This window comes from Salvelinus sp. IW2-2015, linkage group LG30, assembly GCF_002910315.2.
Source record: "Salvelinus sp. IW2-2015 linkage group LG30, ASM291031v2, whole genome shotgun sequence".
In the NCBI taxonomy this organism is placed as follows: domain Eukaryota; kingdom Metazoa; phylum Chordata; class Actinopteri; order Salmoniformes; family Salmonidae; genus Salvelinus; species Salvelinus sp. IW2-2015.
This window is the reverse complement of record NC_036869.1, coordinates 17,086,873-17,112,351: the sequence shown is the minus strand read 5'-3', so window position 1 is coordinate 17,112,351 and position 25,479 is coordinate 17,086,873. Positions and strand designations below refer to the sequence as shown.

The window sequence follows — 25,479 nt, the reverse complement described above, 5'->3', positions numbered from 1 at the left end:
CTATATACAATAAGTTGGGTGAATTTTGGTCCATTCCTCCTGACAGAGCTGGTGTAACTGAGTCAGGTTTGTAAGCCTCTTCTGGAGGCTCCGGACTGGAGACCGTCGCTGGAGGCTCCGGACTGGGGACCGTCGCTGGAGGCTTCGTGCCATGGATCATCACTGGAGGCTTCTTGCATGGATCACCACTGGAGCTTCGTGCTATGTATCACACTGGATGGCTTCGTGCGGATTATCACTGAGCTTCGTGCATGGATATCACTGGAGCGCTTCGTGCCATGGATCATCACTGGAGGCTTCGTGCCATGGATCATCACTGGAGGCTTTCGTGCATGGATCATCACTGTGAGGCTTCGTGCCATGGATCATCACTGGAGGCTTCGTGCCATGGATCATCACTGGAGGCTTCTTGCCATGGAGGATCACTGGAGTGAGGAGACGTATGGGCAGTCTGGTACGTGGAGCTGCCAAAGGGCTCACCAGGCTGGGGAGACATACAGGAGGCCTGGTTCTGACAGCAGGTACAGGACTCACCAGGCTGGGGAGACATACTGGAGGCTTGGTTCTTGGCGGAGCACCGGATACACTGGGCCGTGGAGGCGCACTGGAGGTCTCGAGCGTAGAGCCTGCACAACCCGTCCTGGCTGGATGGTTATCTTCGCCCTGCACATGCGGGGTCCTGGCACAGGATGCACTGGGCTGTGCAGACGCACCGGAGACACTGTGCGTAGAGAAGGCGCAGGATATACTGGGCCGAGGAGGCGCACTGGAGTTCTGGAGAGGAGGCCTGGCACAACCCTTCCTGGCTGGATGCTCACCCTAGCCCGGCAACTGCGGGGTGCTGGCACAAGACGTACTGGGCTGTGGATGCGCACTGGAGACACCGTGCGCTTCACGCATAACACGGTGCCTGACAGTACCACGCTCCTCAAAGTGACTATCTTGCTCCAGACTCCAACCCTCAACTTTTTCGTCCCTCTCCACTGCCAACCACTCCTCGCTCAAACGGTCCGAATGCCTCCTCGGTCTCGGACTCACCCCACGTCATCTGCCCCCCCCCCCAAAAAAAAATTGGGGCTGCCTCTCGGGTTTCTGTCCTCTCCTCCTGACCACGCTGCTTGGTCCGTTTGTGGTGGGTAGTTCTGTCACGGCCGTCAAAGGAGTGGACCAAAGTGCAGCGTGGTGAGCGTACATTATCCTTTATTTTGGAATGACGCCAACAAAACAAGAAACAAAAATAAACAACCGTGAAGCTTACGAGGGCATAGTGCCACAAACACAAGTCAACTACCCACAACTGCAAGGAAGGGAAAAAGGGCTACCTAAGTATGGTTCCTAATCAGAGACAACGATAGACAGCTGTCCCTGATTGAGAACCATACCCGGCCAAAACATAGAACCACAAAATCATAYAAAACAAAACATAGAATGCCCACCAAATCACACCCTGACCAAACCACATAGAGACATAAAAAGGCTCTCTAAGGTCAGGGCGTGACAAGATGGAAAAAAGCTGTCTTTGAAACAGTCTTGATATGTTTGTCAAAAGAAAGATCAGGGTCCAGAGTAACGCCGAGGTCCTTCACAGTTTTATTTGAGACGACTGTACAACCATCAAGATTAATTGTCAGATTCAACAGAAGATCTCTTTGTTTCTTGGGATCTAGAACTAGCATCTCTGTTTTGTCCAAGTTTTTAAAAGTTGAAATTTGCCGCCATCCACTTCCTTATGCCTGAAACATAGGCTTCCAGGAAGGGCAATTTTGGGGATTCACCATGTTTTATCAAAAATAGAACTGTGTGTCGTCCGCATAGCAGTGAAAGTTAACATTATATTTCCGAATGACATCACCAAGAGGTAAAATATATAGTGAAAACAATAGTAGTCCTAAAACAGAGCCTTGAGGAACACCGAAATTTACAGTTGATTTGTCAGAGGACAAACCATTCACAGAGACAAACTGATATCTTTCCGACAGATAAGATSTAAACCAGGCCAGAACTTGTCCGTGTAGACCAATTTGGGTTTCCAATCTCTCCTAAAGAATGTGGTGATCGATGGTATCAAAAGCAGCACTAAGGTCTAGGAGCATGAGGACAGATGCAGAGCCTCGGTCTGACGCCATTAAAAGGTCAGTTACCACCTTCACAAGTGCAGTCTCTATGATGGGGTCCTGTCCTGTTGACTTGTACCAGTCTGTGGCCCCCCTCCTTCCCATAGTATCCCCGATGTCTAACAATAACATGTTCTGACAGTATTTACACATCCTGCTTTCCTCTCTCTCCCTCTGTGACATGATTAAGGATGTTTGAAGTTTATAGGTCGAACCCATCAGTTCCATGTAGAACCCTCTGTGGAAATTGCACTAAGGTCTAGGAGCACGAGGACAGATGCAGAGCCTTGGTCTGACGCCATTAAAAGGTKAKTTACCACCTTCACAAGTGCTGTCTCAGTGCTATGATGGGGTCTAAACCAGACTGAAGCATTTCGTATACATTGTTTGTCTTCAGGAAGGCAGTGAGTTGCTGCGCAACAGCTTTTCTAACATTTTTGAGAGGAATGGGAGATTCGATATAGGCCGATAGTTTTTAAATATTTTATGGGTCAAGGTTTGGCTTTTTCAATCGAGGCTTTATTACTGCCACTTTTAGTGTGTTTGGTACACATCCGGTGGATAGAGAGCCATTTATTATGTTCAACATAGGAGGGCCAAGCACAGGAAGCAGCTCTTTCAGTAGTTCAGTTGGAATAGGGTCCAGTATGCAGCTTGAAGGTTTAGAGGCCATGATTATTTTCATCAATGTGTCAAGAGATATAGTATTTTTTTTTTTTACTTGAGTGTCTCCCTTGATCCTAGGTCCTGGCAGAGCTGTGCAGACTCAGGACAACTGAGCTTTGGAGGAATGTGCAGATTTAAAGAGGAGTCCGAAATATGCTTTCTAATGATCATGATCTTTTCGTCAAAGAAGTTCATGAATTTATTACTGCTGAAGTGAAAGCCATCCTCTCTTGGGGAATGCTGCGTATTAGTTAACTTTGCAACAGTATCAAAAATAAATGTGGGATTGTTCTTATTTTCCTCAATTAAGTTGGAAAAATTGGATGATCGAGCAGCAGTGAGGGCTCTTCGATACTGCACGGTACTGTCTTTCCAAGCTAGTCGGAACTTCCAGTTTGGTGTAGTGCCATTTCCGTTCCAATTTTCTGGAAGCTTGCTTCAGAGCTCGGGAATTTTCTGTATACCAGGGAGCTAGTTTCTTATAACATTTAACATTTAAGTCATTTAGCAGACGCTCTTATCCAGAGCGACTTACACTTATGACAAATGTTTTTGTTTTTAGGGGCGCGACTGCATCTAGGGTATTACGCAAGGTTAAATTGAGTTCCTCAGTTAGGTGGTTAACTGATTTTTGTCCTCTGACGTCCTTGGGTAGGTGGAGGGAGTCTGGAAGGGCATCTAGGAATCTTTGYGTTGTCCGAGAATTTATAGCACGGCTTTTGWTGCTCCTTGGTTGGGGTCTGAGCAGATTATTTGTTGTGATTGCAAACGTAATAAAATGGTGGTCCGATAGTCCAGGATTATGAAGAAAAACATTCAGATCCACAACATATATTCCACGGGACAAAACTAGGTCCAGAGTATGACTTTGGCAGTGAGTAGGTCCGGAGACATGTTGGACAAAACCCACTGAGTCGATGATGGCTCCGAAATCCTTTTGGAGTGGGTCTGTGGACTTTTCCATGTGAATATTAAAGTCACCAAAAATGTGAATATTATCTGCCATGACCTCAAGGTCCGATAGGAATTCAGGGAACTCAGTGAGGAACGCTGTATATGGCCCAGGAGGCCTGTAAACAGTAGCTATAAAAAGTGATTGAGTAGGCTACATAGATTTCATGATTAGAAGCTCAAAAGACAAAAACTCAGCAGTTTTTTTGTCAATTGAAATTTGCTATCATGAATGCTAGCAACACCTCCACCTTTGCGGGATGCGCAAATATGGTCACTAGTGTAACCAGGAGGGTAGGCCTCATTTAACACAGTAAATTCATCAGGCTTAAGCCATGTTTCAGTCAGGCCAATCACATCAAGATTATGATCAGTGATTAGTTCATTGACTATAACTGCCTTGGAAGTGAAGGATTTAACATTAAATAGCCCTATTTTGAGATGTGAGATATCACAATCTCTTTCAATAATGACAGGAATGGAGGAGGTATTTTTTCCAGTGAGATTGCTAAGGCGATCACTGCCATGTTTAGTTTTGCCCAACCTAGATCAAGGCAAACACAGTCTCAATGGGGATAGCTGAGCTGACTACACTGACTGTGCTAGTGGCAGACTCCACTAAGCTGGCAGGCTGGCTAACAGCCCTCCAGCTAGGATGGAGTCCGTCACTCCTCAGCAGGCCAGGCTTGGTCCTGTTTGTGTGTSAGTCCCAGAAAGAGGGCAAATTATCTACAAATTCTACATTTTGGGAGGGGTAGAAAACAGTTTTCAACTAGCGATTGAGTTGTGAGAGTTCATCACTCCCCCTAACTGGGAGGGGGCCAGAGACAATTACTCAATGCCGACATGTCTTTCTAGCTGATTTACACGCTGAGGCTATGTTGCGCTTGGTGATCTGACTGTTTCATCCTAACATCGTTGGTGCCGACGTGGAAAACAATAACCCTATACTCGCCAGTTTTAGCTTTAGCCAGCACCATCTTCAGATTAGCCTTAACGTCGGTAGCCCTGTCCCCTGATAAACAGTGTATGATCGCTGGATGATTCGTTTTAAGTCTAATACTGCGGGCAATGGAGTCGCCAATGACTAGGGTTTTCAATTTGTCAGAGCTAATGGTGGGAGGCTTCGGCGTCTCAGACCCCGTAACGGGAGGAGGAGAGACCAGAGATGGCTCAGCCTCTGACTCCGACTCGCTGCTTAAATGGGGAAAACCGGTTGAAAGTTCCTGTCGGCTGAATGAGTGACACCGGTTGAGCATTCCTACAACATTTCCTTCCAGAAGCCATGAGAAAGTAGTCTGGCTGCGGGGACTGTGCGAGGGGATTTATACTACTATCTACTTATTGGTGGCAGAGTCGCTGTTTCATCCTTTCCTGCACTTAAATTCCCCTTGCCTAACGATTGTGTCTGAAGCTGGGCTTGCAGCACAGCTATCCTCGCTATAAGGCGATCGTTCTCCTGTATAGTATGAGTACAGCGACTGCAATTAGAAGGCATAATGTTAATGTTACTACTTAGCTTCGGCTGGTGGAGGTCCTCACGAACCACATCCAGAGAAAGCGCCCGGGGTGAAAAAGTTGAGGGAAAAACAAAAAATATAAATGGTAATTAAAAAGTCAAAACCGTAAAGTTGGCAGGTAGCAAAGTAAGGTTAGCAACAAGCAGCACGTAAACAAGTCTACAAGTTGTGACCGGAAATGACGAGACAGAGATGCCTGAGGGATGAGACTGAAAATACTAAAGGTATTTTCACCAGCCGTGCTTACAGGGGTTCTTCATAAACTTTCCAGCACCTTCCAGGTTTCTTGTAAACCTCGTTATACAGGCTTCTTATTTAATTGGTCAGTTTGTTATCCAAATTAGGGCAATGCACATGTGGGTGTAATCAAATAACGTTAACGGTTAAGTACCTGAGAAGGTCTTTTACTGAGACACCAATGGAATCAAATATAGTTGCGTACACAAGGGTATTTTTGCAATAGGAAAGTCTGTTGAGAAAAACCGAGAAACACCATTGTGTTCATGAGAGTCTCATCGTTCCATAGAGTGGTCATATTATTTGTTCAGACGCCACAGARGTTTTTGTGAGAAGACCGATTTTGGATGTCTCATGGCCCACTGTAAGAGGATGCAGCCCAAGTATAGCAGCCTGGGCAACATCAGTTGCATCGCCCAGATGGACCAGAGAGCTGTGAAGCACTTCCTGTCGAGGGGTCAGGCAAGGAAGACATCCACAGGGGATTTTCATATTTTCATGCTGGTCATTGGCTTTGAGATTGAATTGAACATACATTTACACATTGACATCTTCAAAGGTAGAAATTTTGCATATGGGTGAATAATTATTTTGGTGAGTAATTTACAGGTTTGGTGAGTAACTGATTACGTGTAATCTGATTACAAAAATATAACTAATCAGTCGTTACCAGCTAAAATATTGTAATCAGATGAAAGATACTTTTAAAAAACTAGATGATTACTTATTGGATTACTTTTAAATCAGAAAGGATGTTTGTGAAAAAATACATTATGACACCTTTCCGTTTTCTCAATGACATTCAATTCAGCACTGAACAAAGTTGCAATTTTAAGTTTGTTCCACCTGAGCAAGTCTGACCACAAGTCACAGACCATTATTATGACGCACCAAATGTTCTTGATGGATCCATTTTGTCTTCTTCAAATGCTTCTTAAGGGGTAAAGTAATCAGATTATGTAACTAGCAACTATAACCGATTACATTTAGAAAGTAACCTACCCAATCCTGTTTGTAGGCTAATAGCAATTATGCATGGTGAGAGGTTCAGGAAGCTAATTAATATATTATTTGATATGTCCTTCCCCAAGGGTTCCTAGTATCTTATAGTGACATTTCCTCCTATGAATAGACTAACGAGAACAATAACTAGTATTTATTATCAGTGCAATTAATACATGATTCCATGAATAGCCTAACATCTCAGGCATTTCTAACAGTCAATTAATATGAGAAGAACTCAGCATAAAATGCATATGCTATTGACGGATAGAAATGGTCAATTCAGTAGAATAGGGGCTCTATTCAATCTGCTTCGCGGAGACTAATGTTCCTGCTTTAGCAGAGACTGCATTCACAGTAAACGCTGCACATGTCGGCTCAATCAGGAAATTATCTTTATCGGAATTTGTAACATTTCCGCTTGTTTAAAATTGGTTACTCATACTAACGTCAACACGTTTAACTGACTAATAGGCTATGTTAAAACCAACCTCAGTGACGCCCAATGTGCTTGCATATGCGCGCACTTAAATAGGCGGTCTTGTTCCTGGACCAAATAAATAAAGCATCTATTTGAATCCAAGGAGAGGTGCATTAGCCTACACAATGACGGTATGTAGAAACATATGCTTAGCCTGTATGAAAACTGTCTTTTTAGTTCATTGCAATTAACTGAATATGAATTTGTGAACCAAATGCTGTATAAACAAATTGAATGACAACCTGTCTGTTCTATCTCTACAGCTCTTTTTTATGTTGATGCTAGTCAGTGCTGATGCCAGTATGGCACTTCACGCCCGAACTTTCAAAAACGATGATCGTTACTCTGGTCTTTCGATAGTGTGTGACCGCTGTCCACCTGGAACTTACCTCCGCGCGCCCTGCAGTGCCATGCGAAAGAGCGACTGTGCGGAATGTCCCAATGGGGCATACACTGAATTTTGGAACCACATCTCCAAGTGCCTGCGCTGCAGCATGTGCGCCGAGAACCAGGTTGTCAAGCAGGAGTGTTCTCCATCCAACAACTGCGAGTGCGAGTGCAAGGAGGGTTACTACTTCAACAAGAAATACGAAGCATGTATCAAACATAAAGAATGRCCCCCCGGGTATGGAGCGAATACTACAGGTATGGCTAAAATAGAGCCCGGGTTTTACATATAGAAAATGTTATACGCGAAATGACTATTTCCACTTAATCTATTTGATTTAAACACTTTCTTATCATCACCGTTTACAGTTTATAGTTCCATATGCGTAGGTTGCATGTTCAGATGTCTCAGTCTCTCCTGATTGTGTTTCTCTTGGTTTGGATTGTAAAAATGACATTTAGCATCAATTACAAATCTGCGAATTAAGGTGAATTAAAGGGATACTTCAATTATAAATTTATGTGGATATGGTTTATTGCCATGAAAGCAGTCTATAGACATGTAGTGAATGCAATACACACTATGGTTTAGTTAAACTAGCCACGCAAACAATTAGCAAACATGTAAATCAATCCCCCCGTTTAGCATGTATCGAATGTCAAACCCAAATCAAATCTTAAATGGATTGTGTTCCTCATTGAATTGGTGAAAAATGATTTTGAGATAAATAATGTGGCACACATTTCAAAATATTTCTTCAGCMACACCACAACAAGATACAGAATGTGTGCAGTGTCAACCCGGATTCTATTCTAACGTTTCCTCGGCAAAAGCAATCTGTGTTGCCCACTCAAACTGCGAAGCTGGTGGACTGCGCGTGGTGCTGAAAGGCAGGGGCTGGCACGATACACTGTGTGCCTCATGTGATGACCTCAAAACTCGTGGTAAAACACATTTTGAATAACAATATTTATAATGAACTAATAATTTGTGGCCTCAGCTGAGTTTAAGTTTCCCAACCTTGTTTTTTTATTTTCAGATGGAGCTGAATATCTGCATGAAATCCTTCCTACGTTCTTCATTCAACTTCACCAGACGATGGGAATCAAAAGAATGCGTCGGTTAGCAATGAGGCTGCCACAAGAGGGAGGCAAGAAACCGCTCATAGGAACGGTCATGAAGCTTAATAGAAGGGGTCTTCACGACTTTATGAACAGTTGGGACCAAGGTGCAGGGAACGATCAGGTTAGGAAACTTCCTGAGGTGTTGAGGAAGATAGGGGCCTTCAACATGGGAGACAAACTAGAGCGTAAACTGGCATATATCGACCAGCAATCCAAACTCTGTGAAGAGTTAGTTGAAGTAGCCCAAAATTAGTTAAAGTAGCCTGTCATCCCCATCTTCTGAATAACATCTTGAGCAGGACAGCAAAAAGTTATTCATTTCAACAGGTGTCCATTCATTTTAAATGGTCCATATAGGGTATGTGGGCTATACAGTCTAGACCAGGGTTCCCCAATAGGTGACCTGTGGGCCAAATTCTGCCCTTGGGTATTTTATTTGGCCACACAAGTTTTCTGGGCAGAAAAATTATAATGTACAGTATATACAGTGTATGTTTTTTATAGGCCTATATACTTTTCTTTGTTGGACATAAAAGACTGTAAAATCACCAGGGAATCAGCTCAAAGTCATTTTAATTTAGGAAATCTGTTCCCAAGTATTCCTACACATACATAGAGGTATATGTGATTGTATCCCAATGTGATCAAGGTTTGAAATTATTCTGTTTTTGTCAAACACTATATCTGTTTGGGATTCTTGCGGTCAATTTGCAGTGTACAAATTATTTATAACTATTCAAAAAACATTCCTTACCCCAGGATATTTCAACTGGTGACTATCCGGCAGAATAAAGAAAAAGGAGCACTCAGTTTCTGCATAAATCTGATAGATTTCTTGATGGGACAAACCAGGTTTTTCTTTTAAGCTGGGCTGAAGCGTGTTTGGGTATACCTTTTTTTCCATTATTTATAACTATGTTCCGGCCCCCCGACCATGCACTCAAGGAAAAATCCTCCCAAGGCTGAATGTAACTGGGGACCCCTTGTCTASATCTATTGTTTCATTGATTGTTTTACTTAAATGTATCATGTTCCTACCTCTGTTGCAATKAATGGTTACGCCTTCAAACACACACACACACAAAATGTTGCTGTTATGCAAACATGTTTTGTGATTTTGTTGCGTTTTAAGAAGGATTTCAAGATTTAAGTAAGAAAGATATTTTTATTTATTTAAGGCACAGTTTTTGGATATGGAAAATGTTCTAATACTGTCCTGAAATGCTTTTTGCAATAATGTTTCTTCCTTTTCATGTACTTTTTCATGTGAGACACAAGAACTTTGGACTACTCTTACATAAATGTCTCTCTACACTTCAAAGTAGCATTTTTCTTTATTTGTGAAAAGTTGTCTTTTTTTATTTTGCTTTAGACTTTACACGGCACATGTGTTTGCAGTAATCTTGGCACCCAGAACCAAATAGACTATCTTTCGTACACGTAGATATACTACACAGTACAAGTTTCTGATCTGCTAGAGCCATTTTTCACTGAGTGTTACCCATGGAATGTGTAATCAGTTCAATAGTCAATTAAAACAATTCAACATACACACTTGACTTGCTTGCCCTGCATCGGGAAGACTTTAAATGATTATTTCAGCTGAAAGTTTTCAATTTAATAACTTGACATAAGCACTGCTGTATCCACTCAAATAACAAACTCTCAATTTACACAAATAATCTGCAATGAAATAATCCAGTCAATAGCACAACCTTTGTGTGATCTATAGGTCATCGCTTACTTTTAGGCTACAGACAATAAACTGAGATCTAGATCTAAAGACGTTTGCGTCTGAATGTTTTAAAGAACTGCTCCTCTGTGTTCTCCCCAGTCATCATCACCTAGGAAATACAGACTCAGCACAGTGTTGTACTATTTGCTTAGTCATCACATGCTCATCAGTACATTTGACATTTTATCAGGCTTCATCACAACCCCTTTTCATGTGATATACCACATATAGTACATGACCACACTTTTAAGGAAGTACACTACGTTTTCACCCCTTAAATGCTGTAACGGTTGTTCTCCTCCTCTTCGTCTGAAGAGGAGAAACAGGGATCGGACCAATACGCATCGAGGTATGCAGTCATAATGAATTTATTTAAACGAAAAGACGAACACGAAAAACACTTGAGAATATACAAAACAACAAAACGAGTAGACAGACCTGTACTGGAGAACATACATAAACACGCAGAACAGGAATAGACTACTCAAACCGAAACAGTCCCATGTGGCGCGACAAACACGGAAGACAATCACCCACAAACAAACAGTGAGAACATCCTACCTTAATATGGTTCTCAATCAGAGGAAATGAATTACACCTGCCTCTAATTGAGAACCATATCAGGCAACCCATAAACCAACATAGAAACACATATCATAGAATGCCCACCCCAACTCACGCCCTGACCAACTAAACATACAAAAATAAGAGAAAACAGGTCAGGAACGTGACAAATGCGCAGTCATGGCCATCATCATCACTGACTGTGCACAATGTCATCCACACTACACAGCCTTTTTGTCTGGTTATCTCAGTGATACTGACAGATGCTGCTGGAAGACATACTTGTCTGATGAACGATTAGGGAGCGTATGTTAGGCAAGCAGTGTGTCACACCACCCTTGTTTTWTAAGGCAGATGGCCTTCAGATGCTTTCTCATTATGTAAACACAGCAAAACACTGAAGGCCTTTTATGAGTAGAAGGAAAAAGGAAATAGTAGCTGAAGGGGAATTTGATAAACAGCATAGAAGTATTCACTTCAATGCATAACAGCTGGCTCTGGGAAAGTACAGTAAAACTGGATTATCCCCTGCTGAGAAGTGACAAAACAGCTGTTGTGTTTCAGGATACATACCTTGTAGGGATCCGTATTGGCCCCGTTCTGAGTCTGGATCCGGACCGTGGCTAGCATGGAAGTTAGAGTAGAGAGGCGGACCAGTAGCTGGAAGGTTCAAGCCCAGGGCCGGGCGATAAAAGTATGTTCTCTGCTCCCAGGCACCATTCACTGCCGTTGTGCCCTTGAGCAAGGCACTTAATAACCCAGCCACACTGATCTGCAACTGACACTATGCTACTTCTAAAAATAAAGGAGAGCCGCACACTCTAGGAGCTCAAATGCAAAAAAGTATGTAATGTAATTACCAACGTTTGTAATGTAATGTAATTACCAACGTTTCGACAGCCAAGCTGTCTTCATCAGGGTATTATCACAAACACTGCGGGATGACTCTTGGCCATGATTACAGACACCTGTGTGTCAAAAGACACACAGGTGTCTGTAATCATGGCCAAGAGTGGCCTAATATCATTGGTTAATTCTCAAATATTAAAATGGCATACAAAGAGCAGCATACAAAAAACAAATAGATAGCATACGATCATAGATTCATTTTAGACTACACAAGCTTACAAACAATTACAATGGCAAAGTCACAATAATCACAAGAATGGCTTCAGATCAAAGTCTATGTTGAGACCGAAGGGAGCAAGGGTCTTTAAGTTAAAGATCCAGGCAGCCTCTCATTGTAACATTAAATTATCAAGGTCACCTCCTCTCCTAGGGAGGGTGACATGTTCGATGCCAATATAACACGGAGACGAAATCGAGTGCCCTGCCTCCAAAAAGTGAGCCGCAACTGGGTAAGTCAAGTTTTTGCACCTAATGGTGCTACTATGCTACTCCTATCCATGAAGCCCTGATTCACACAGTCTCCTCTGGACAGTTGATGTTGAGACGTGTCTGTTACTTGAACTCTGTGAAGCATTTATTTGGGCTGCAATTTCTGAGGCTGGTAATTCTAATGATCTTATCCTTTGCAGCAGAGGTAACTCTGGATCTTCCATTCCTGTGGCGGTCCTCATGAGAGCCAGTTTACTCATAGCGCTTGATGGTTTTTGTGACTGCACTTGAAGAAACTTTCAAAGTTCTTGAAATGTTCCATATTGGCTGACCTTCATGTCTTAAAGTAACGATGGACTGCCGTTTCTCTTTACTTATTTCAGCTGTTCTTGCCATAATATGGACTTGGTCTTTTATCAAATAGGGCTATCATCTCTATACCCCCCCCCCCCCCCCCCCACACCTAACTTGTTACAACAACAAAAAATTGGCTCAAATGCATTAAGAAGGAAAGAAATTCAAGGCACACCTGTTAATTGAAATGCATTCCAGGTGACTACCTCATGAAGCTGGTTGAGAGAATGCAAAGAGTGTGCAAAGCTGTCATCAAGGCAAAGGCTGGCTATTTGAAGAATCTCAAATATAAAATATATTTTTATTTGTTTATCACTTTTTTGGTTACTACATGATTCCATATGTGTTATTTCATAGTTTTGATGTCTTCACTGTTATTCTACAATGTAGAAAATAGTAGAAATAAAGAAAAACCCTTGAATGAGTAGGTGTTCTAAAACTTTTGACCGGTAGTGTATATATATATATATATATTTTTTTTTTAAACTGCAGCATTGTTGGTTAGGGGCTTGTAAGTAAGCATTTCATTGTTAGGTCTACACCTGTTGAATTCGGTGCCTGTGACGAATACAATTTGATTTGATATAAGCCCTGTGCAAGACCTTCATTTGAATAATTGTATACATTACAAAGTTGTGTTTTTACATATTGCATCCCATCCCACTGAACTGTGGTGAGAGATACACCCATGTCCTGTTCCCAATTTCCTGTTCCCAACATAACTGAGTAGGGATGTTGCTGTTTGGGGAAGAGGCCAACCAGCTTGTATAAGGTGGAAACCATTCCTTTCCCAATAGCAGCATTCCTCAGTTTGATGTCTAGATTTCTCAGTTTGATGTTTAGATCCCACATCAATACCTTTTGAAGAAAAACACTTTAATATGGGTTATAATTTAGGCATGTAAAATGAATGGCGCCCTACAGGGTTGGGGTTGATTATATTTAGTTTCAGTAAATGAAAGGGTCACTTTTTATGAGGATATTCATTCATTTATTTGTCTGTTCCTAAAATTGAGTTTCACTCCAAGAATTGGCTGCACTGATATGGAATTGACTCCATACTGAGTGCCTTAAAGTGCTGCAAAGTGTGTGTCCAGAAAGAAACACACAAGTGTATCATGCAGTGTTCTATTTTGCATTTTGTTAATGTAGCTATTACATAGCCTTGTGCAATTTTGTTTTATCAGCTATGTGTAGTTCTAGTTCTGAAAACAGACACAGCACATAGCCTACCATACATTTGTTTTGTAAACATATGATGAGGATGTTTTCACTATATGTACACAGATAGTACAGTATGACATGCATGCTGCTGTCACGAAAGCTTTTTCCCTGAATGGGGTTGTCTGGTTTCTCAGCGCATAACTGACAGCTCATTCAGTCTATGCAAATTACTTTATAAAAGGAAATTTGACTAGAGGTACGTGCTGAGTAGAGCGACATACTGACTAGATGTCAACTCCAATATAGAAAGCACCATAATAAACAGTACATTATGCCAATGTGATCTAAATACAGTATCAACTCACCTGCAGCCCATACAAAGCACAAACCATAACCTTCTAAGCAAATAGCATGCTTTGCTTGGCTTTGCTTATGTAGAAATTCTATAAAACTATTTAAAACTCAGTGTTTTTACCATCTTGAGTTTCTCAATTTGAAGATGCTGTACTAAACAGAATAATATTGAAAAAAGTGTTATTCTGCATGTGAATTGATTGTCTGATCCTACAATCTGGTGGTCAATGATCTTTGAGAAATTCAAGACCACCTTGGCCTAGCAGGAAATAGAGTCACTCAGTTGTGTACAGTACTACAGACTGGTGTATTGTGCCAATTTGAATAGAAAAATCATATGGGCTAAAATTATCCCATCTGATTTGACTGTTGCGTATGCTTATGTCAATGGCTATTCAACCAACCAACGCCCTAGAGATACAGTGCATTCTGAAAGTATTCACACCCCTTGAATTGTTCCACATTGTTTCGTGTTACAGCCTGAATTTAAAATGGATAAAGTTTAGATTTTTGGTCACTGGCCTACACACAATACCCCATAATGTTGAAGCGGAATTATGTTTTTCGAACTTTTTACAAATGAATTAAAAATGAAAAGCTGAAATGTCTTGAGCTAATATGTAACGGCRGATGCCGGACAGGAGAAGCAGGTACGGGGAGTCAGACATTTATTCGGGAACAGACAAGGAAACAAGACAGGAACAGCGTCGGAACACGGGTAAAACGGACATGAGACAATTAATCCCGAAGCAGGGAACAGAGCTTGGGAACAGACAGATATAGGGAAGGTAATGACACAAGTAATTCAGTCCACGTGAGTCCAATGATCTCTGATGCGCGTGACGGGGGGGAAGGCAGGTGTGCGTAATGCTGGGGATCCTCGAGCGCCAGGGGGAGAAAGAGCGGGAGCAGGCATGACATAATAAGTATTAAACTCCTTTGTTATGGCAAGCTTAAATAAGTTCAGGAGTAAAATTTGCTAAACAAGTCACATAATAAGTTGCATGGACTCACTCTGTGTACAATAATAATGTTTAACGTGATTTTTGAATGACTACCTCATCCCTGTACCCCACACATACAATTATGTAGATAGGTAAGACATTGAAAATCCCTTTGAACATGGTGAAGTTATTAATTACATTTTGGATGGTGTATCAATACACCCAGTCACTACAAAGATACAGACATCCTTCCTAACTCAGTTGCCGAAGAGGAAGGAAACCGCTCAGGGATGTCACCATGTGGCCAGTGGTAACTTGAAAACAGTTACAGAGCTTAATGGCTGTGATAGGAGAAAACTGAGGATGGATCAACAACATTGTAGTTACTCCACAATACTAGAAAAGTTCAAGGAAAGCCGCACACTCTAGGAGCTCAGATGCAATAATTTAATAACCTAATATCCAACGTTTTGACAGACAACCTGTCTTCATCAGGATATAATGACAAACACTGCGGTGTGACTAGTTTATATAGTGTCAAAGGACAGACACAGGTGTCTGTAATCATGGTCTGATATCATTGGTTAATTCTCAGATATAATTTTTTTTTAATAACATACCAAAAACATGAATGGATAGCATACGATCATAGACACAACTTGGCTACATTGGCCTACAAACATTTACAATGGCAAAATCACAATAATCACAAGAATGGCTTCAGATCAAAGTCTACGTTGAGACCGAAGGGAGCAAGGGTCTTTAAATTAGAGATCCAGGCAGCCTCTCGTTTTAACAATAAATTGTCGAGGTCACCCCCTCTCCTAGGGAGGGTGACATGTTTGATGCCGAAATAACGTAGGGACGAAATCAAGTGGTTTGCTTCAAAAAACTGGATACAATACTAACCCAATTGACAGAGTGACTAGAAGAAAGCCTGTACAGAATAAAAAATATTCCAAAACATGCACCCTGTTTGCAACAAGGCACTAAAGTAATACTGCAAATAATGTGGCAAAGTAATTCACTTTTTGTCCTGAATACAAAGTGTTACGTTTGGGGTAAATCCAATACAACACAATACTGAGTACCACTCTCCATATTTTCAAGCATAGTAGTGGCTGCATCATGTTATCGGTATGCTATCGGTATCGTTAAGGACTGGGAAGTTTTTCAGGATACACAATAAACAGAATGTAGCTAAGCACAGGCTAAATCCTAGGGGAAAACCTGGTTCAGTCTGCTTTCCACCAGACACTGGGACATTAATTCACCTTTCAGTAGGAGAAAAACCTAAAACACAAGGCCAAATCTACACTGGATTTGCTTACCGAGAAGACAGTGAATGTWCCTGAGTGGCCGAGTTACAGTTTTGACTTAAATCTACTTGAACATCTATGGAAAGACCTGAAAATGGTTGTCTAGCAATGATCAAATACCAATTTGACAGCTTAAAGAATTTTGAAAAGAATAATGAGCAGTTGTTGCACAATCCAGGTGTGGATTAGAGACTTACCCAGAAAGACTCACAGCTGTAATCGCTACCAAAGGTGCACCTAGAAAGTATTGACTCATGGGTGTGAATACTTATGTAAATGACATATTTCTGTATTTCATTTTCAATACATTTGCACCAAAAAATACACGTTTTCACTTTGTCATTATGGGCTATTGCGTGTAGATGGGTGAGAATATAAAAAATATATATTTTGAATTCAGGATGTAACACAACAAATGTGGAATAAGTCAACGCTATGAATAATTTCTGAAGGCACTGTATATGGCTCTCAGTCCAAAAAGTATTACATCATATTACAAACACCTTGTATGTCAAGGAGACGGACTCATAGTCATTTATAATAATTTATATGTTCGTTCACTTCAGTATTGATTGACTCTGTCAGTAAGTCAGAGGCCTGGGTGCCATATCTAGGTCAATATGAGGCGCTGAACATTCATTTATTGTATAAAACTTTTCGTCTTCACGTTTAAAAAAAATACATGCTCTCTTCTAATATTAGCAGAGTAAAATATAAAAAATATTCTGACATGCTAAACTGAGTGAACTCAACTGTGAATGGTCCTGGCGTACCAAAAAATGTGTTAAGGGAAGCCAGTTTGGATTCTCCCCTATCACATCGCATCAAGAGAATTACGTCATTGACAGAAACAACTTGAAATGTTGCGTCTCATTGTGTTGTTGTCCTCTGGTGGCTAGCTGGCTAAAATAGTCTCTTTCCTAAATTAACCATGGATAGAAATAGGGATTTGGACATGTGGTTTTACTTAATTCTCAGTACTGGCCAGTGAGTATAACGGCCATTCTGATCTAACATTGTGCCCCTGGCCTGAGGGAATGGAAGTTCAATATGTAGCTAGATGTAGAAGGCGAATGTTAAATGGCTAAAGTTGCCCATGAAAAGAAATTAGGCTAGCGAGCAAGGATTTCTATTCTGCCACTGTGTCTTCTTATTGTCTCAGATTTAGGCCTATATATCACAGTCGCAAGGTATATGAACTAATAGGTTATAGAGCAAACAACACAATTATCACAACACATAGGTTGTAATATGGCTTTTTTTCCCAGGCTTGGCTTCCTCAGTAATTTTACCCACGCACTGCTACTGTTTATGTACGTCATCATGGTCCTGAGCGATGTCTTTGAGTCAAGGCTGACTTGGTCACTTTAGTTCAAGCGTAGGCTGCTACACATAAACTTACCCACATATAAAAAAAATTAAAGAACATTGTATCTTAACCAGCAACGTTTGCCATGTCAAATACCATTGTAATGACTGTTCATTTTGGTGGTCAACAAAGGAAAGTATTTTCTGGGAAAAAGCACAGGATAGCTTCACTTCTATGTGCTGAATCCAACCACTGTCTGTTCCAGAGAGTTGTTCATTAAAACCAGACCAGGAAAGGCCATGTGCCTAATGATGTTAATTATTAAGAGACTACAAAGTAAACTTCAAATTCACTGTAATTCTTCAAACCAAATGGGCCTCCTGTCATCAAATCTACAGAGTTGTTCATTAGCGCACCAGAAAGTATCAAGAATGTTGTAATGAGACCCACTGTGTCATTGCACTTTTGGTCTCCCGAGTGGTGCAGCAGTCTAAGGCACTGCATCTCAGCGCTAGAGGCGCCACTACAGACACCCTAGTTCGAATCCAGGCTGTATCACAACCGGGTGTGATTGGGAATCCCATAGGGTGGCGCACAATTGGCATCGGCCGGTGTAGGCCGTCATCGTGAGTAAGAATTTTTTTTTACTGACTTGCCTCGCTAAGTAAAAAATATCTCTATATTAAATACTCCTAAATGCTGAGACTCATGTATGGCTTTTGGGGGGATTGCCAGGAAATTGACTGCAGTGAAATTTTATTATCTTAAAACACTATAAGGATCTGTTGCCATCTTGTGGCCACAAAATGAACAACAATCAAATGACCTATTTGAGTGTGGAAGCACAAGACAGTCAAAGGGGTGAAAATAGTAAAACGTTGTACAAAGCAAGGAAGCGCTTGCTTGTCCCAGCAAAGGCAAATTGCTTCCTCCCTCCCTTCTGCCCTCGTTCACTTCCCTTTATGAATATGAACAAAGTGTCGAAAAAAAAARTGCGGGGGGCAATTCTAACATAGTAACTTCTTTGTGAGAAAGGATGTTTGACATGCTTTTTACATTTGCATCACAAACCATTTTTTAAGAAAATCATGATGAAAGTGTCCATTTTAGGCCCTTTTAGATCTGCTATTATCTGTGAACTGTAGATGATTCAGACATCTTGGTGTCATTTTACTTCTTATAGTTTTCTCTCAAATATGGAGTTACCCTTTTAGGTTTTCCTTATTTTTTTTATATATTGTTTGTAACAATATACTCTTCAAACACATAACATTTCCAGAGTGGGCTCTCTGGTACTTTTAATGATATGACCCATTGTATACATAGAAATTGAAATATAGGTAATTAACCAATCACAGCTTTCCTTTAGGAGTGCACATTCAGCAAATCACCAGCAGAGGGAGTTCCCTTTGAAAACATTTTTCGATTCACTGWGTTGGTGGTGCTCATATAATGTATACTTCAGAATTAGCAGAGAGCCCACTCTGGAAATGTGATGTACTTCTAGAGATATTGTTACAAACAATATGTCTTAAATTGAACAACATTAAAAAGGGTACTTTTGAGATATTAATATTAGTATCTTTTATTTTTTAGAATTTATTTCAAATGTATAATAAAAAATTGGTATACCATATTTACATAAGTATTCAGACCCTTTACTCAGTACTCTGTTGAAGCGCCTTAGGCAGCGATTACAGTCTTGAGTCTTCTTGTGTATGACGCTACAAGCTTGACACACCTGTATTTGGTGAGTTTCTCCCATTCTTCTCTGCAGATCCTCTCAAGCTCTGTCAGGTTGGAAGGGGAGTGTCACTGCACAGCTATTTTCAGGTCTCCAGAGATGTTTGATCAGGTTCAAGTCTAGGCTCTGGCTGGGCCACTCAAGGACATTCAGAGCCTTGTCCCGAAGCCACTCCTACCTTATCTTGGCTGTGTGCTTAGGGTCATTGTCCTGTTAGAAGGTGAACCTTCGCCACTGTCTGAGGTCCTGAGCATCCTGAGCGCATCTTTTTATCAAAGATTTTTCTGTACTTTGCTCTGTTCATCTTTCCCTCGACCCTGACTGGTCTCCAAGTCCCTGCCGCTGAAAAACATCCCCTCAACATGATGCTGCCACAACCATGCTTCACCATAGAGATGGTGCCAGGTTTCCTCCAGGCGGGATGCTTGGCATTCAGGCCAAAGAGTTCAATCTTGGTTTCATCAGACCAGAGAATCTTGTTTCTCATGGTCTGAGAGTCCTTTAGGTGCCTTTTGGCAAACTCCTAGTGGGCTGTCATGTGCCTTTTTACTGAGGAGTGGCTTCCGTCTGGCCCCTCTACCATAAAGGCCTGATTGGTGAAGTGCTGCAGAGATGTTTGTCCTTCTGGAAGGTTCTCCCATCTCCACAGAGGAACACTGGAGCTCTGTCAGAGTGGCCATCGGGTTCTTGGTCACCTCTCTTACCAAGGCCCTTCTCCCCTGATTGCTAAGTTTGGCCAGCTCTAGGAAGAGTCTTGGTGGTTCCAAACTTCTTCCATTTAAGAATGATGGAGGCCACTGTGTTCTTCGGATTTAAAGCTGTAACATAACAAAATGTGGAAAAAGTCAACTGGTCTGAATACTTTCAGAATGCATTGTAAGTCTAAAAAGGGCCTAAAATGGCCACTTACATGAATCAAAATCAAATGTTATTTGTTACATGCTTCATAAGCAACAGGTGTAGACTAACAGTGAAATGCTAACCTGTGTGGCCTTCCCAACAACGCAYYGAGAAAAAAAGAGWAATCATAGAAAAAATGTACACAAGGCATAAATACACAATGAGTAATGTTAACTTGGCTATATACACATGGTACCAGTACCGAGTCGATGTGCAGGAGTACAAGGTACTGTACAGTGGCAAGAAAAAGTATGTGAACCCTTTGGAAATACCTGGATTTCTYKATAAATTGATCATYAAATTTAGATATGGCCTTCATCTAGGTCACAACAATAGACAAACACAGTGTGCTTAAACTAATAACACACAAACAATTAAATGTTTTCATATCTTTATTGAACACACCATGTAAACATTCACAGTGCAGGGTGGGAAAAGTATGTCAACCCTTGATTTAATAACTGGTTGACCATCCTTTGGCAGCAATAATCTCAACCAAACGTTTTCTGTAGTTACAGATCAGACCTGCACAACGGTCAGGAGGAATTTTGGACCATTCCTCTTTACAAAACTGTTTCAGTTCAGTTATATTATTGGGATGTCTGGTGTGAACCGCTCTCTTGAGGTCACACCACAGCATCTCAATCGGGTTGAGGTCAGGACTCTGTCTGGCCCACTCCAGAAGGCGTATTTTCTTCTGTTGAAGCCATTCTGTTGTTGATTTAGTTCTGTGTTTTGGGTCTTTGTCCTGTTGCATCACCCAACTTCTGTTGAGCTTCAATTGGCGGACAGACAGCCTAACATTCTCCTGCAAAATATCTTGATAAACTTGGGAATACATTTTTCTGTCAATGATAGCAAGCTGTTCAGGCCCTGAGGCAGAAAAGCAGCCCCAAACCATGATGCTCCCTCCACCATACTTTACAGTTGGGATGAGGTTTTGATGTTGGTGTGCTGTGCCTTTTTTTCTCCACACATAGTGTTGTGTGTTCCTTCCAAACAACTCAACTGGGGTGGCAGGTAGCCTAGTGGTTAGAGCGTTGGGCCAGTAACTGAAAGGTTGCTAGATTGAATCCCAGAGCTGACAAGGTAAAAATCTGTCGTTCTGCCCCTGAACAAGGCACTTAACCCACTGTTCCTAGGCCGTCATTGTAAATAAGAATTTGTTCTTAACTGACCTGCCTGGTTAAATAATTAAAAAACTGTAGTTTCATCTGTCCACAGAATATTTTGCAAGTAGTGCTGTGGAACATCCAGGAGCACTTTTGCAAACTTCAGACATGCAGCAATGTTTGTTTTGGACAGCCGTGGCTTCTTCCATTGTGTCCTCCCATGAACACCATTCTTGTTTAGTGTTTTACGTATTGTAGACTCGTCAACGGAGATGTTAGCTTGTTCCAGAGATTTCTGTAAGTCTTTAYCTGACACCCTAGGATTCTTCTTAACCTCATTGAGCCTTCTGCGCTGTGCTCCTGCAGTCATCTTTGCAGGACGGCCACTGCTAAGGAGAGTAGCAACAGTGCTGAACTTTCTCCATTTATAGGCAATTTGTCTTACTGATGAACATCAAGGCTTTTAGAGATACTTTTGTAACCCTTTCTAGCTTTATGCAAGTCAACAATTCTTAATCTTAGGTCTTCTGAGATCTCTTTTGTTCGAGGCATGGTTCACATCAGGCAATGCTTCTTGTGAATAGCAAACTCTAATTTTGTTAGTGTTTTTTATAGGACAAGGCAGCTCTAACCAACAGCTCCAATCTCATCTCATTGATTGGATTCCAGGTTAACTGACTCCTGACTCCAATTAGCTTTTGGAGAAGTCATTAGCCTTGGGGTTCACATACTTTTTCCAACTTACACTGTGAATGTTTAAATGACGTATTCAATATAAACAAGAAAAATACAATAATTAGTTTAAGCACACTATGTTTGTCTATTGTTGTGACTTAGATGAAGATCAGATCAAATTTTATGACGAATTTATGCAGAAATCCAGGTAATTCCGAAGGGTTCACATACTTTTTCTTGCCACTGTAATTCAGGTAGATACTGTATGTATATATAGGTAGTGGTAAAGTGACTAGGCAACAGGATAGATAATAAACAGTAGCAGCGTAWGTGATGAGCCAAAAMAGTTATTGCAAAAAGGGTCAATGCAGATAGTCCGGGTWGCTTTCTGGTTAACTATTTAGCAGTCTTATGGCTTGGGGGTAGAAGCTGTTCAGGGTCCTGCTGGTTCCATACTTGGTTCGTCGGTACCGCTTGTGATGTGGACACCGAGGCACTTAAAGCTCTCAACCCACTCCACTACATCCGCATAAATGTGGATGGGGGCATGCACGCCCCTCTGTTTTCTATAGTCTACGATCAGCTCCGTTGTCTTGCTGACGTTGAGGGAGAGGTTGTTGTCCTAGCACCACACTGCCAGGTCACTGACTTCCTCCCTATAGGCTGCCTCATCGTCGTCAGTGATCAGGCCTACCACCGTCGTGTTGTCAGTAAACTTAATGATGGTGTTAAAGTCATGCGCGGCCATGCAGTCATTGGTGAACAAGGAATGTTGAGGGTCAGCGTTTATCATGTTTTTCTCAAAAATGGTTTGTGATACAAAGGTAAAAAGCATGTCAAACATCCTTCCTCCTAATGAAGTTTCTATGTGAGAATTGACAGATATAAAAAATATATATTCGGGCTACGCTGGCATGGAATCCCCCAAGGACCTTCCTTTAGATACACTATGGAAGTGTATTTACTGTATTTACTTATGTCAAAAATTTGTCTTGAATGTTGTATGGTTATAATAGTTTTGGCTCAAAGCACTCCAAGAGGCAAACGTTCTGTTTAGCTATAGTCAGCAACTGTAGCCTACAACTTCGAAGACGCATTAAAATGTTGGCTGCATATGATATACATATTGTGTTTTGAGAATTATTACCTGCTTAATAACTAAACTTAGGAAACCATTAATTGAAGTTGTTGAAGTAGTTGTTCAGCAGTTGTATTAACCTACTGTAACGACTTTGCTGTACTTATGGTAGCCTAGGCCTACTCTTTGGAGGTTCTTTACCTGCACAGAGTCAGAAAGATGTTGCATAATGCCACCAGGCAGGACCTGGCCATTCTGCCACCCTAGGCTAGACAACAACAAAAAATGCTGCCCCTACAAGAAGTCCCAGTAAGCAAAATGACGTTGAAAAGACGTCTAAAATACTTATTTTCCAGACGTTGAAATCAGGTTCATTTTAGGCTCTTGAATTAAAGTTGAAACTATATCATTTCTAGACATATGTTTTGGCCAAATCAAGGCTGGTCCAGACTGGTCAATATCTGAACTAAACATGTGTAACAGTATAGCTTCCGTCCCTCTCCTCGCCTCGAACCAGGGACCCTCTGCACACATCAACCACAGTCACTCACGAAGCATCACTACCCATCGCGCCACAAAAGCCACGGTCATTGCAGAGCAAGGGGAACAACTACTTCTAGGTCTCAGAGCGAGTGACGTCACCGATTGAAACACTATTAGCGCGCACCACCGCTAACTAGCTAGCCATTTCACATCGGCCACATCTGCACCAAAAAAAGATGTCCAAAAGGCGTCAGCGTCGTCCCGTGCTTACTGAAGTATAGCCTATAGTGTCACCTGAAATGTAATTTTATGAATGCCCATCCATGTGGGCTCCCGAGTTGTGCAGTGGTCTAAGGCACTGCATCTCAGTGCAAGAGGCATCACTACAGTCCCTGGTTTGATTCCAGGCTGTATCACATCTGGCTGTGATTGGGAGTCACATAGAGCAGCGCCCAGTGTAGTCTAATACATTTGTCTATTTAAACTCAGAATATCAGCTACCCAARTTTATCAGGAGTTATCCTGAGCCTATTTGCAATGCATTTACACAGCGGGAAATGCAGAAGCATTTTATTTTTCGTTATGATCAGGATACAAATTTGAAATACTGATCATGACAATTTATCCCACTGGATTAAACTCCTGGATAGCAGGTGTAGCCTGATTGTCCATTCCATATTGTCCATTTTACTTTGACCTGTCCTGTTTTTAGGATATTTGGTTTGTTAACATGTCGGCGCATTTTTAATTTGATTGGGCGCCATTTAGGTTAGGCTATTTGATCGGAGAAACATGCACGATGTAAAAACTTTCCATCTCATTACACTGTCTTACATTTTATATCCAGCTTGTAGGCTACAGAAAAGGCCACATACTATTTCTACTACATGATTTATGTTGGAGGATTTTTTTTGACATAATGTTGGTGGAGTGCCGCAGCGATTCATCTCTCCAACAGCACCCTGGAGAGGCGCGCTGGGAATGGACAATATAAATATTTTGCATCCCTGCCTTTGACAAAGCTTATCACAGGGCGGCKTCAGCAGTCACCTAAAAAGCCCATATGCCAATAGTTGAGAGAGAAATTGTCATTGTTTTGGGGCAGCATTATGTGAGGTTTTGTGTTGTTGGAGGTGCGCCTTCGACAGTAAGTTAGCTCAGAAAATGCCGCCCTCGTCAATCTGCCGTCATAGGCAGCCTCCTCCTGCCTAATGAGCGGGCCGGCCCTGCCACCAGGTGTCACATTTTCCCTACTTGACTTCGGTGAGTAGCCTACCTTTTGTTGAGGAGGGAGGGATCATTCACGAGTTGACTGAAAGTATGTGATTATTTTTTGCAACAGACTCGCAGAGTAGGCTAGTCCAAGCATAACGTTGTCTTCAATTTTCTCATGTCATTTTATTCGTTAATTTTGTTTCTCGAGCTCCAAAAGGTACATTGCTCTGACGCACTCGAGGATGAATGGAGAAAGTAAGCAAAAACGACCCCAGGTACTCAAGAAACTGGACTAGGCTACTCATCGGTGGATAACTTTACATTTTAATCCATGTCGCACAAYTCTTTGTCGTTGTGCTTTTTTAACTCCACACAACTCTCCTAATTCTTAAACATGTCTGAAGAAGATACGGGTTTTCCTAACGAACTACTGGGTAAGAAACTTTAACAGTAATGTAATTTATTTGGCCTAAAATGAACGTTACTACTCTTGCATTGAAATTGTTCATTTTAAATTGCGTAACGACTATGGGGGATAAACATGATATGTCAGCTGTTTCTCAAGTTTTCGAGCTCCACCTGATTGCCACATACATTTGTACACACAGTTGGAGAGAAGAACTGGAGCTGTTCTTCTCTTCTCTTGAGAAATTCCCCCAGAGTGTGATGACACCATGACGCATGCCTCCTCTAGGATAGACCAATGTA

General features: G+C 41.5%; 2 protein-coding genes and 1 long non-coding RNA gene across 9 annotated transcripts in view; 2 read left to right on the top strand and 1 right to left on the bottom strand.

Annotated features, from left to right (window-relative positions):
• LOC111955387 (uncharacterized) overlaps positions 1-11,672 on the bottom strand; it is a 40,529-nt gene extending 28,857 nt beyond the window's left edge. For all 4 annotated transcript variants that reach the window (XR_002876110.2, XR_002876111.2, XR_002876113.2 and 1 more), the window contains exon 1: positions 11,356-11,672. This is a non-coding gene — a long non-coding RNA (uncharacterized lncRNA). The remainder of the gene's footprint in view (positions 1-11,355) is intronic.
• On the top strand, positions 7,017-10,035 carry LOC111955386 (tumor necrosis factor receptor superfamily member 11B-like). The gene is made up of 4 exons (XM_023975616.2): positions 7,017-7,102; positions 7,235-7,616; positions 8,121-8,303; positions 8,399-10,035. Exons 1-4 carry the CDS (start codon positions 7,097-7,099, stop codon positions 8,734-8,736), a joined length of 909 nt encoding a protein of 302 aa, XP_023831384.1. The 5' UTR covers positions 7,017-7,096; the 3' UTR covers positions 8,737-10,035.
• Positions 11,673-24,842: 13,170 nt separating the features above from the next.
• Positions 24,843-25,479, top strand: part of LOC111955125 (F-actin-uncapping protein LRRC16A) — a 28,912-nt gene continuing 28,275 nt past the window's right edge. For all 4 annotated transcript variants that reach the window (XM_023975220.2, XM_023975218.2, XM_023975219.2 and 1 more), the window contains exon 1: positions 24,843-25,205. In XM_023975220.2, coding sequence (XP_023830988.1) covers positions 25,166-25,205 — 40 coding nt within the window. In that variant the 5' untranslated portion in view covers positions 24,843-25,165. The remainder of the gene's footprint in view (positions 25,206-25,479) is intronic.